The sequence below is a fragment of the Lytechinus variegatus genome, chromosome 9, assembly GCF_018143015.1.
Source record: "Lytechinus variegatus isolate NC3 chromosome 9, Lvar_3.0, whole genome shotgun sequence".
Lineage (NCBI taxonomy): Eukaryota > Metazoa > Echinodermata > Echinoidea > Temnopleuroida > Toxopneustidae > Lytechinus > Lytechinus variegatus.
In genome coordinates this window covers 32525554-32538656 of record NC_054748.1, presented here as the reverse complement: position 1 = coordinate 32538656, position 13103 = coordinate 32525554, and the positions used below count along the sequence as shown (strand labels likewise).

The 13103-nt window shown below is 37.1% G+C and overlaps 1 protein-coding gene across 1 annotated transcript in view; it reads right to left on the bottom strand.

The window, feature by feature from the left end:
* Positions 1-13103, bottom strand: part of LOC121421983 (fibrillin-3-like) — a 53904-nt gene that overhangs the window by 25340 nt on the left and 15461 nt on the right. The window contains exons 4-11 of the mRNA XM_041616784.1: positions 9016-9132; positions 7527-7732; positions 7070-7154; positions 6072-6278; positions 4868-4981; positions 3786-4034; positions 3148-3336; positions 2533-2717 (exon numbers count right to left, since the gene is read on the bottom strand). Coding sequence (XP_041472718.1) covers positions 2533-2717; positions 3148-3336; positions 3786-4034; positions 4868-4981; positions 6072-6278; positions 7070-7154; positions 7527-7732; positions 9016-9132 — 1352 coding nt within the window. The remainder of the gene's footprint in view (positions 1-2532; positions 2718-3147; positions 3337-3785; positions 4035-4867; positions 4982-6071; positions 6279-7069; positions 7155-7526; positions 7733-9015; positions 9133-13103) is intronic.

Sequence of the window (13103 nt, the reverse complement as noted above, 5' to 3'; positions counted from 1 at the left end):
CAACTCTAGCAGGATCTTTCACGTCATGACAGATCACAGAGCTGCAGGATTAACCAAGTCAAAACCATGGGAGAAGGAACTGACAAGTCAAATTCAGCTCCTGCACATGGCATTAAGTCCGGAAACGGTATGGAAAGCTAATATGATCTTCATTGCAGGCTTCGAAAGGGAGGGGATAAACCAAGGCAGAGTGTGTTGGCTTTCAAGAGAATCACTATTGTTACCTAGAGATAGAGTGGTATCCAAGCACTTATTTGAAAATTACTTTCCGGCGGGATTTTGGTGTTTGAAAATAATTTCTAACTCAGTTGACTCAATCAATTCTTGGCAGTCATTTTTTCATCTCTCCAAGATCAGAGATATTTAATATGTAAGCACCCATGACCTCCTGGTGAGCTCTTGTAGCTGTTCTTCTAATTGTTCTTCTCTTGTTAAATATCGGTTTTGTGGAATTCTTTCCAATGCATTTTTAGGTGTTATACAGGGTCTTAAAGGAGATTCATAGGGTAAATACATAGCTACAAATACAGAATGTCAATGGTTTCAAGACATTTATTTCTTGATGATACAAATTTCATCAATTATACCTCCATTGTAAATCACTCAGATAAGTAAACATAAGGTCTATTATCATTCAATGATAAATATGTAACTAAATTATATAGAAATAACATACATTAAAGTACCCTTTGCTATGAAAGACACCAAATAATTTAAATCGATGGCCGATCTTTACATGTGTTTTTTTTTTTATCTTAATCCATAATGATTATGGTTTCCAAGGGAGCAAAAATGGTGTTAAGGTGATTTTTTTTTAACATGCAGCAAGCATTACCATACCAATAATATGCAACCCCAAAACATCGTCTTTGGAAACATGAGCCATATCATGAAGTAGTTTAATTTGTGCAATATCTTACATTTTTAAGCATCTATTAGTACCTCTATCAAAAGTCTTACCATAAGACCTTTGAGCATTGGTTGCTACAGAAAACTTGTTACTTATCATCTAGTACTTTGCATGGGTGTGTATACATGGTATAATTATTCCTGGGTTGTTGTGATTAATGTATTAATGCTTTAAAAGAAAAAATATGGTTCATATGAATTATGATCAAGAAAAAAATACCTTACAAGAATGGGTTACCATGGAAAAATGTTACCTAGCAACCGTTGCTATGGTGCTTATTAGGCCTACCTAAGGAAAAAATCATCACATGAGGAATCTATGGGCCAGATTTAATTTCTGAGCTATTCTGAGTAGATCATATTGATCATATTCATCTGAACAATGATAAACAATTTGTTGCTATGGAAAATGGTCCCTTGGCAGCCATTGCTATGAATAAACGGATTAAAACTGTTTTGATACAAAATACAAAGGAACATGCTTTAGATTAAAGTTCATGCAACATATCGCTCATTAAATGCTACTTAATCCCAATAAAGCTCAGTTACTAAGGTAAATATGTTACCTAGCAACCGTTGCTATATAAGGCAAATTCACGTTGGCACCCCCTGCTAAAAGTGTTTAGAATAACTTACTCTACCTTTGTGCCAATTTTCATGCTTTTACCATTTTCTGAACATTTTTTTCACCAATCACCTAGACTACAATGATATGTAAAGGGGGCGGTACTAAGACCGACGGCCCGTGACATAACAATAAAATGTCGCTGCATACTTGTTTAGGGGTTCATTTCAGGGAATACGTGCCAAAAGTATCGTTTTGTCTCCAATGCTTGTTAAGGGGAGGGTTTCACACCAATACTTGTTAAGGGGTGCATTTTCAGAATATGGAATATACGTGTTTAGGGTGCTTTTGGAGACCTTATGGTCGCGCATGGTATCCACTCGTCAATGGGAGTGCCCCCCCCCCCGGCTTCTTTGTAAATGTGAATGCTTCGAGCGAACTTAGTTAATGATAAAGTACCGAAAATCCAACTCAGTATGTTTTAGGTATGGTTAATGATTGTTCAAGAACAGTGTACCTGCAGGGAAAATTACAAATTTGATTGAGGGTGGTAACATGGCGATAGGGTAAACTTGTTTGGGACAAAAATACAGGTTGTTGAAACTTTGGATAAAAAGACAAGCCAGTTGAAACATGACAACTCGGCTTATTTTAGATTAGAAGACAAGATTATGGGTTTTTGGTTGCTTGTTGACTTGTTTAAGACAGGAGCAGAGGAGCTGAAACTTAGAAAGACAATTTGTTTGGGAAAAGACAGGTAGACAAGTCGAAACTTGGAAAAGCAATTTTGGTGAGACAAGAAGAATAGAAAAGTCGAGTTTTCGTTTTCCTCTAGAATCGGCTAAGTCTTGTCTTCTTTTCCCAATTGACTTGCCCAGTTCTTATAGCTCGTAATCCTATCTGCTTGTTGTACATATTTCTGCATTCTGAGTTTCAAGAACTCGCCTTCTTGTCCCCTATCTCAACGTCTGGATGGCACAGCCTTCCGGTCGAATTTATCCAACAATATTAGTTCCTTCTAGGCAAAGTGTATAAAAGCACATGTTGGTTATACTTACAGCAAAGCCATTAGCACTGAGGTCCTGTCCCTCGGCCTGGCTCTCAAAGTCACACACGCCATTGTTCTCGCATTGACAGATGAGGACATTGTACGACAAAGAGGTCTCCGCGCCTCGGTTGTCCATGGCGATGATCTCAATGGAGGAGACGTTCAGGTCAGTAGGTATCCAGGTGAATACGCCATCTATGAAAGTAGTAGATAGAAGGGAAGGGAAGAAAGTGAGAGATGCGGGGAGATATGGGATGAGAACAAGTGTTTAGAAAAGAGGAAACGGCAGAAAGACGGGCAAAGTCAGAAAGGGACGAACATACATAGAATATACAGAGAATAGTGAGAAACAACGACAAGAGGTAGATAACAGATACAAAACGAGAATACAAAGAAGGGATGGGAGAGGGAGAGAGAAGGTTAAAAGATAACGATAAGCATAAGAAGGGGATGGAATATAAAGAGAGAAAGACCAAAAAGAAAGCATGCGTAATCATTCAAACTTCGCTTCACTTATGTAACTATATATATTATGACCTGTCATTAAAACTCTAAACCATTATTTAGGCGATTGAAGGAGAGTAAGTAACAATAAAACATCAACTCACACCCTTGAAAATCTCACCTGAGCTGATATTTGTACCATCCGGAGTTGTATCGTTGAAAGTGAAATATACGTCATCATCATTAGGGTCCTGTGCAGTAATCTCTAAGGTAATGTTCACGCCAACTTGCACAAAGAGAACATCATCCTCTTGAAGTCCATCTGTTTCTGTCAGCTCTGTCACGCTTGTTATGTTTGGAGGGAAATTTTCTATAAAGTTATGAAACAGAAGAAAATTTATTTTTCAATACATGCGTGTATTTTAAAATCAGAAATGTTACTCAAATTTGTTTCAACATTAGGGAGATCTCCTATCGCTCCTGTGATTATCAGGGCTTGAGATATCAATGTTGTCATTGTTAATTGCTAAAAAACTGATATAAACTTACAAAGTGGATCTATGAATGCAAAGAAAAAAATACAACTGGTAGTCCATTTTCAGCTCCCACTACAATGCTGCTGCTGGTCTGCCATAGTGTCAGTTGAAATGCAATACAATTCTGTAATTCTAATAGGCTTTGTACAGGTATAATCTGGTCCCAGTTGGCAATGGGTTAATAAACATAATACAAACAAATTACAAAACAATGTAAGAGGAAAACCAGAACATATGATAATATTCATAATTTGGGGTTAGTGATCGAGATGCCAAATCTCACCAAGGTTTTGAAGATCGTTGTCAAGTTGGTTCCCGGTGTCCATCGTCTGCATTCCCAATTCGGGGTTGACAGCGAGGAAGTCGAAGAGGCACGCTTCGTTATCCCCGCAAGTCTCCCGGGCGTCTCTGGTCCTGTCTGGGTCAAGGGCGAGTAGGGCGTCTAAGAACATTGGTGTGTAGTTACTCGGATTGTAGTAACTCCAGTCCCTATCACCGTATTCAAACAGCGACTCGTTCTCCGTAATCATCCCTTCAGGAGTAGAGAAAGAACTCTGTTAAGTTAGGTAAGAAGGTTTAATGGTTGTTTTGATTTGCGAAAGGTGATGATTGTCATCATCATCATCATAATCGTCGTCTTCGTCAAAATCATCGTCATCGCTAATACCATTATCATGATCATTACTCTCATAATAATCATTATCAACGTGGTTGCCGTCATCGTCAGGGCATTGTCATCACTTATACCTTTATCATAATCATCATCGTCATTACCATTATTATCATCGTCATGCCATTACCATCATGAGCATCCTAATCGTCTTCGTTGTTATATTATCGTCGTCATCATCATTATTAACAAAAACAATATCATTGTTTATCATCGCCGTCATCATTATTATCCCTATTACCACAACCACCACCATCATTTTTTTATCATCTTCATCATCATCATCATTATACATGTAGACAATAATAATAATACACTTAGTATAGGATTTGTATAGCGCACGTATCCACCTTGTTAGGTGCCCAACGCGCTTCTACATTATCCCGGGTAAGTTAATCTATCAATTCCGGTGCTCACATTATTTTAGGGATTACTTCTTGCCTGAAGCCATTAACCTCACCTGGGTTGAGTGCAGCACTATGTGGGTAAATTTCTTGCAGAAGAAAAACACGCCATGCTTTGGCATTGAACCCACGTCTTTCAGATTGAATGACGAGAGTATTAACCACTAGACCAAGACGCTCCCTTGTGATCATCGTCATCATCATCAGCGTGATCGTTATCATCACCACCATCAACATCATCAACTGCTTGATAATAAAATGTACGTGTGCCAATAAAAGCTAAGAACTTACATGATTGTCCAAATTGGAATATTTCTTCTTCTGTTAAATTTCTCCCGGGTTGATCGGTCAGCAACGTTCCATTTCGTAAAAGAAAATCATCCGATGTATTTCCATTGACATTACCTGATAAAGATGTCAAAAAAGAAGGGTATGATGCGAAAATATTAGCTCAATATGCTTGATAAAACTTTTAGAAAAAAAAATGTTGTATCGTTTATAAGACAAGATCTTTATCGTTATACATGTACATGTAGTACTCTCATTAAATATATATGCTTCCCATGTATACGGGTACAGGATATGCACTGTACATCATTTGCAAACGACCGAAGCCGAGTCGACGTTGGCCATGGCGGTCCGACGACTCATCTAATGCAACGGTCGATCTTTTTTATGCTAATGATTTCGTCCTCCTATTCGCTCTGATTAACACCCTTCCCTAATTCAACATTCATTCTTTGGAAACCTACGGATGGAGAGATTATATGGCAGAGACTTAGGAAACTATAGTGCCCGTTTAGAGCTCGGCTCCGAACGAGAATCGCCCGCCAGAGCCTGCGATCAAGTGACGAGCATCATTCATGAATCGCATGAAGAGTTCGTTAAAAAAAGAGAGACGAACAAGTCCACCCCAACAAAAAGTTGATTTGAACAAAGAGGCAAATCCAACAAGCATAACACTGAAAAATTCATCAAAATCGGATGTAAAATTAGAAAGTAATGACATTCTAAACGTTCGCTTAATGTCACAAAACAGTTATATGCACATCCTAGTCGGTTGGCAAATGAGGAGACTGATGACGTCATCTACTCACTATTTCTTATGTATTTTATTATATGAAATATTCTAATTTTCTCCTCAAAATCGAGTGAAACGATGACTAATTCCTCCCTGAATATGTGAAACTAGCACTGTCTCATATACATGTAAGTTTTAGTCAAGTTGATCCTTATTGTCAAATCTGTAAAAAATTGTAACCAGAAAAAAAGCTGTATCAGCAACACTATCATGACTATTGGGGATTTTCACGAACAATGTTGCTACCTTTGACGGATAAATCGTCATTACCGCGCTCTTTTGTTTTGGAAACGTACTTCAAAGCCATTCGATCGCATCCCCGAGACAAATCTTTTGACCTCCCATCTATCAAATTAAAATGCGAAGGGTATATCATCCCGGATATCATCCCATGTATCCAACAAGATGCCTTACCAAGCAGACCCCTCCCTGTTGCGTTCTCAGAATACTCAGGCGGGACCATGACGGTTATATCCAAGATTCCATTCGTAAAGGTCACTGTAAAGGACGTACTCGAATAGCCTTCTGGTTGAAAGAGAGCTGTGACCTTGATCTCACCCTCGGATTCGGTCTCATTATCCGAGGATAAGATGAAAGTCGGATCCTGCGAGTCATATCCATCTAGGTATGAACATAGAAAGATTAAGGGAGTATAATTTAGCATTTGTTGTAGGGTACATATAACCGAGCTTTTAATTTTTGTTTTCATTTTGATTTGTTGGTATAGTCTCAAAGTTATATTCATTATGTTATTGCTTAGATCAGCTGTTGTACTATCTACAATTCTTTACACCAGCCAACACAACCATCTCAGCACTTTAAAATACCGCTACCAGTACCAAGGTCATCATAATCATCATCGTCGTCATCACCAACCACATCAAAAAAATTATTGCCATCATCGTTATCATCACCACCATCATCATTATCATCCCCACCACCAACAACATCATCATGATTATGATAACCATCATTGCCCTTATCCTCACCACCCATCTTATCATCACTGTTATATTATTAATGTTATTTCAGTCCATTAATCAGATATTTTCAAAGCTTCTATCAAAACAAGAGTTATTGTTATGATGTACAATTTAATTCATGTTTGATTTTTTTTATTGGAGAAACCATTAAATGCGTGCTTAGACATCATCCTCACTTTCAGGATCGTAATTATCATTCACCAGCATCATTACCACTACCACCACCACCAACAGCAACATTATGATTATCATCACATTTGTCAAACTACAAGAAATACTTTATGAAGTCTGCCATATTGATAAACGAACCATTAACTAGATCGTAAGATGTCATATCGTCGCAACGATCATCGGTTTTATCATCATCATCATCACCATCATCACCATCGTCGTCGTCGTCATCATCAATCTTAAATATTCTATGCTTACCGTCTAGCAAATCTGTCATATTAATCGAGGAACCATTAACAAGAATACTCATTTCTGTCCTGTTGTCGTTCAGCTGGAATTCAACCTGATCAATATTAAGGATAATAGTGCGATTAATTATCAACGTTGTACAGTTCTCAAGACGCAAGGAAATACAAAAAAAATGCAAAGTTACATTCATCAATCAACTGTACGATATATCGGTAAGCTTTGTGGAGCATGAAATTGGGACTTTTTGCATGCTTTAAACCTTAATGAAAACAATCGGTTTTGGATAACCATAAACCAATGAAAATTCCTTTTGAAAATTCATACTATCATTAACAATTCTCACATTTGTTTTATGCGCCACTGAATAGGTCATATCAAATTTGGCTACACCAAATTCATCCTTGACCTCTCACATTAGTTCTTGTATTGAATAATCTGTATGAAATGAATTCCGCACTCCACCTACCCTTGTGATATCTTGTGTAGCAGCGAACCCTATGAAGACCGTTCCGTGTTCAACGGGTTCACTGTTGTTAAAGGCCTTGCCAGTTCTTGATTGTAAAACGAATGGATCACCGTGACTGTAAGACATCGTAATGTATTCACCAAGGCCGTTGAAGGTGTATTTCCTCCCATCCAGAGTATTGATATGCGGATCTCCCCAAAACCATCCTGAAATTTTGATAAAAATTTAGAGAGAAATGTACCAAAATACTATTTTCAAGAATCACCTTCATTAACAAAGCTACCAGTCGACAGACGTACCCAATCCCGGGGGGGGGGGCACTTCCATCTACGAGTGGATACCATGCGCGACCATGGGGTCTCGAAAAGCACCCTAAACACGTAATTTCCATATTCTGAAAATGCACCCCTTAACAAGTATTGGCGAGTGAAACCCTACCCTTATCAAGTATTGGAAACAAACGATACTCTTGGCAAATATTCCCTGATATGAACCCCTAAAGAAGTACAGGAATGTTGTATTGTTCCTTCGGTCGTCGGCTTTACCTTATTTGGTTTAGTACGACCCCAGCTTCTACACCTCGCGCAAATCGGACTGTAAACACGAAGTGTTGGGGCAAAAAGGACATCCTTTATAAAACATTTTAATTTTGTTTTATCATCCCCGCAAATTCGACCCTAAACACGTAATTTTCCTAGCGAAATAGATACCGTTTTTTCATTATTTTTGTGTTTTTGACACCATTATCACGTTACGTACGTAACGTGCCCTATCGGGAAAAAGACATCCTTTTTACGTGTTTTTTGGTCGCGCATGGTATCCACTCGTCATTGTAAGTGGCCCCCCGGGACCCAATCCCATCAAGGCTTGAGGGCACTTGGATGTCTGTAACCTGGGTTCATAATTCTTGATCAATTTTATCCAATCAACGTCACCACATTAACGCTGTCTGCTTCTATGAGGGTCTGGAACCTTCGCTAGGCGATGCACTTTGGATTCAAGAACAGGGTATATGTACTGAAATGCCAGTCAAATGACAAAGCTTAGATAAGAGGTATTTGTCGATAAATGGTGCAGCAGTTTCGTCACAAAATTCGGAGCTGACAAATTGCTGTTATGCAGTTTGTCCAGAGTTCAGGACGTAACTGCTGGATTTATTCCCCGCTGTTTAATAATAACAACACAATAAAGATAAAGAAGTCAATCACGTATACTGTGGTGAAATATAAATGTCCCGTTTGTATAAACCTAACACTTAATACATCGGAACGATGTCTCTAAGCGCTTTACAAATTATTCTTCCATTCATCTGACCCATGCATGTCCAAACACAAAGTATGCACTTTCTTCACTCCCTGGGGAGCATTCCAACAAGAGTTTAAAAGACTTACTCGGCGTACTACATCTACTACTATAAGCTGTCGCATCTGATAATATAATAATTCAGTATCATTGTTAATCATGATTTCAGTTCGGTGATATTTCTTACCCATCCATGGTCGTCTGTAACCAAAGCAGTGAGCCCGTGGACGACGTCGCTCGTAAAGTCTACAGAAATCTCCACCAGCAAGTCCACAGCAGTAGAACCGTGGTAAGACATCTCTCTCTATGGAATTTAAAATAGTGATTAACTAATACAATATGAATATATAAAAAAGAAAATAAAGTTTGGAATTCAAGGACAATGTTGAATAGGTTTTATCTATACATAAACTAAATAAATATTTTTAAAATCCATTAAAGGAATTGTGCGGGATGAAAATATTTACATCTCAATAAATAGAGTAAAAGTCACAAAGCAAAATGCTGAAAATTTCATCAAAAGCGAATAATGAATAAAGAAGTCATTGAATTTCTAAGTTTATCAATATTTTGTGAAAATAGATGTATGCATATCGTAATGACTATTCATTAGGTGGGCTGATGATGTCACATACCCCCTTTCCCTTTTCTTATGTTATTACATGAAATCATATTTTTTCATATTTTTAGAAATGTATAAATGCCATTATGATGAAATAAGTTGCGACAATAATTAACTAAGGAATTTAATCAGTTGTCAATTCAATTGTTTTTCGTTCCTGGTAGAAAAAACTTCGAATAAACCTAATTTCATAAATGAAATAAAAAAGAACAAATGGGGATACGACATCATCAGCCCTTCAAATGAATATTCATGAAGACATGCCTAGAACTATTTCACCGGAATAATGCAAATCTTTGAAATGCAATAAATTAGTTATTTGTTTTTCGATTTTGATTATATTTCTCAGCATTATGCTATGTGATTTTTTTTAATACAAATATCTCCAGCCTGGACCATCCGTTTAACAACGAGCTACCTTTTAGCATGTTTAGATTTGATTGTTGTTATTCGATGCGCATAAATGACCCAACTTTCATATTGCTGGCCGTCTACAATCTAAATATTATTGAAACCAGTTACATGTAGATGGACCTAGGTATTGTTAACATGGGAGCGTCATGGTGTAGTGGCTTTGACTTAGTATCTCTTAATGAGAGTGTCGTGGGTTCAAATCCTACGCCAAGGTTCCCGGAAACGACCTGCTAAGCCAAGGGTAATTATGCTACATTTACTGTACAGCGCTTAGAGACTTCTGAAAAAGAGGTACTAAACTAAAGGATTAAAGTTACGATTGAAAAGTTTCTTTAAGAATAATGGTAGCGCACACATAGGATGTTTCCGCTCCGTGACTTACGGAGTATTTAAAAACAAAGTACATGCACTGAAACTACCCGTCAAATGACAAAGAATCAGCTATAAGGTCATCGTCGAAAAATTCGCTTCATGATTTTTCTGTATATTGAATTGCTTTCGTGTTTGATTTTGAATGAAATCTTTCTATGAAAGAAAACAAAAATTGGGAAGCTCAACAACATTTTTGTCTTAAGCTTTGGAGCTGATCATAAATTGCAAATAATATCGTTTGTCCAGAGTCAAGGATCAAACTGCTGTTTTGATTCACCAATTTTCGACAAAGACTCCTTGAATGTTCTTTGTCATGAAAAGCATTTCATAATATTTCTTCTCTGTTCTTAAATCTTCGGAGGAGGCAGAGCCAAAACTCCTTATTCAACGGCGCACATTTATGATGCGGCTTCGCCCAAGCTGTCAAAAGCGCGTAGCACATTCAAGGAATTCTACGGCAAGGCAACCATATGCCTCACCAGTAAGGACGATGCGGGTCTACCTCTCGCTGAAGGAAATTACGTCGATGACTAGGAATCGAACTCACTGCACTGTCAAAGGCGAGTGTCAGCTATTTCAGACCACGACGCTTGGCATATGATGTACATGCAAACTCACCTATCCATGCATAAAAGTAACTAAGGGAGAAATAGAAGAATGAGAAGAATCTAGCGTTCGGTGGCATGACTGCTTGGTAGTGGCTGGACCGCCAAAGGCCTCTATAGCCCCAGATCAAAGCAGAAAATTCATAGGTATATATCTGTATCCACCTCCAATAAAAAATCTGGGCCATCGAGGCTGGTAACAGGTAGTCCCTCTGCTGTCTGTTAATAGGACATAATTATGACAAAATAGAAATGATCGACTCATAGCGTTATTAGTATCTCATTAAAACTGTGGTATTGCACTTTGTCATCCAGGCTAACACATTTAGTTATTGTTTATATTTTGAGGAAAAGCTGACTTCTCTATATAGGACAACACCTGGGAGAAAATCAAATGGGAGCATTGTACTTAAAGTGAGGGGGCATGAGGCCAATTAATAAAACCGTGAGCTTGATGGCATTTGATTAAAATAAGCCATGTTATAAAGTAGTTTAGCATCCGGTCTATTTTCACTTTAACACGGTTAAATATCACCTGATATTTATTATCATGCCCAGTTAAATAAAATAATCAGAAAAGGGCGTAAATATTATTCTAGAATGCAAACGCAATTAATAGAAAATCTATCGAACCCATAGCAATGCTGTAGGAGTATGGTAATTATTAATACTGTTATAACAACATTAATTTCATCATCAACAACGGTTAATATCACCTTTATCATTATTAGCATCCATTTACCATTTGCAATAACACTACTAATATTAATAATAATAATGATGATGATGATAATAATAATAATGATAATAGTAATGGTGGCTACCTATATAGCGCACATGTGCTTCAAAAGGAAAATAAACACACAGACACAAACCAAAATGAATAGAATTTTCATTTCTCCTGAATAAACACACTAGGACTGGAGGATTGGCGAGATGGAATCGTACTTTTTGGTGTAGGTTATGAGACGGGCGGCAGAGTTCTGTACACGTTGAGGTTTTGTCAAGTCATTTTGTGGGAAGTTGCAGAACAATGAGTTTGAGAATTCTAAACGGGCGGACATTAAAACATGGATAAAGATCTCGGTGCCGGTTTAGTCAGTGACTCTCTGATGAAATTAAAATTACGTAATTGATATCTGACATTCTGTTTGACTTGAGTGATATGATTTCGAAAATACATTTCCTGATCACCCCAAGATTATAGCCTGTTTTGGACGGATTGATACAAGAGTTAACAAGATAGACGTGGCATTTGTCATTTCTTTAAGCATGAACTTTAATCAAAGTGTTTTCATTTCATTTATTGGTTTCTGCAACACTTTTTCATAAACACATGAGCAATGAAAATATAACTATAATATACATAATTACTGAAAAACAAAACATTGACCATAATTGTATTTTCTATTAATATATATCGATTGTTAGAACGTTGCAGGGGTTACCACTATAAGCTAAGCTTGACTGCGTGGCAGCCCCAGAAAACAATAATTACTATTCATCCAACATATCTTAACGTAAGGGTGCAGGTGCGAAATGACGGGGGGGGGGGAGGGCTTGGTCCTCACAATGTATTTTTTTTCTTGGTTGTTTTTTCTTGTTTGTAAATTATGTGTTTCATTTTACATAAAGAAAAAGAGCAATTTTGAAATTAACTCTCTGAATATTTATTCAATAATATTGTTTTAATACCTTTTTTAAAGGGAGAAATGAATCTTAACTGTTTGAGTGAATCTGGCAATGTATTCCATATGTCAGGCCCATGATGTCTAAGTGTTTTATGTGCTAATAGTGTTTTAGGATTGTCTAAGTGAATATTCTGACATATCCTTGTTGGGTATGAGTGTAAGTTGCTATTATATGGAAGGAAATCGGTAAACAAAGGAGGAAGCAGTTTGTAATGATATTTATACATAAAAATAGCTATTTGTATAGTATTTATATCATATATCTTATACGTTTTTAGACGATAAAAAAGTGGATCAGTGTGTGAAAGATATGTTGATTTTGTGCAGATCCTAACACTTTTCTTTTGTACACTGTTAAAAATACCGTGATTTTACAGAAAAAGAAAAGAAGATTTTGCAAAAATCAATAACAAAAATCGATCTTTGAATTCATAACACTGGATTTTTCTGCAATTTAACAGAACAGGTCTGTTTAAAAAAAAGGGAAAAGTATGTTTTATTCAAGGAAATCTGTAAGATTCCATACACCAAATACAAATTTCCTGTAAGATTACGCAATCTGGTGGGATTA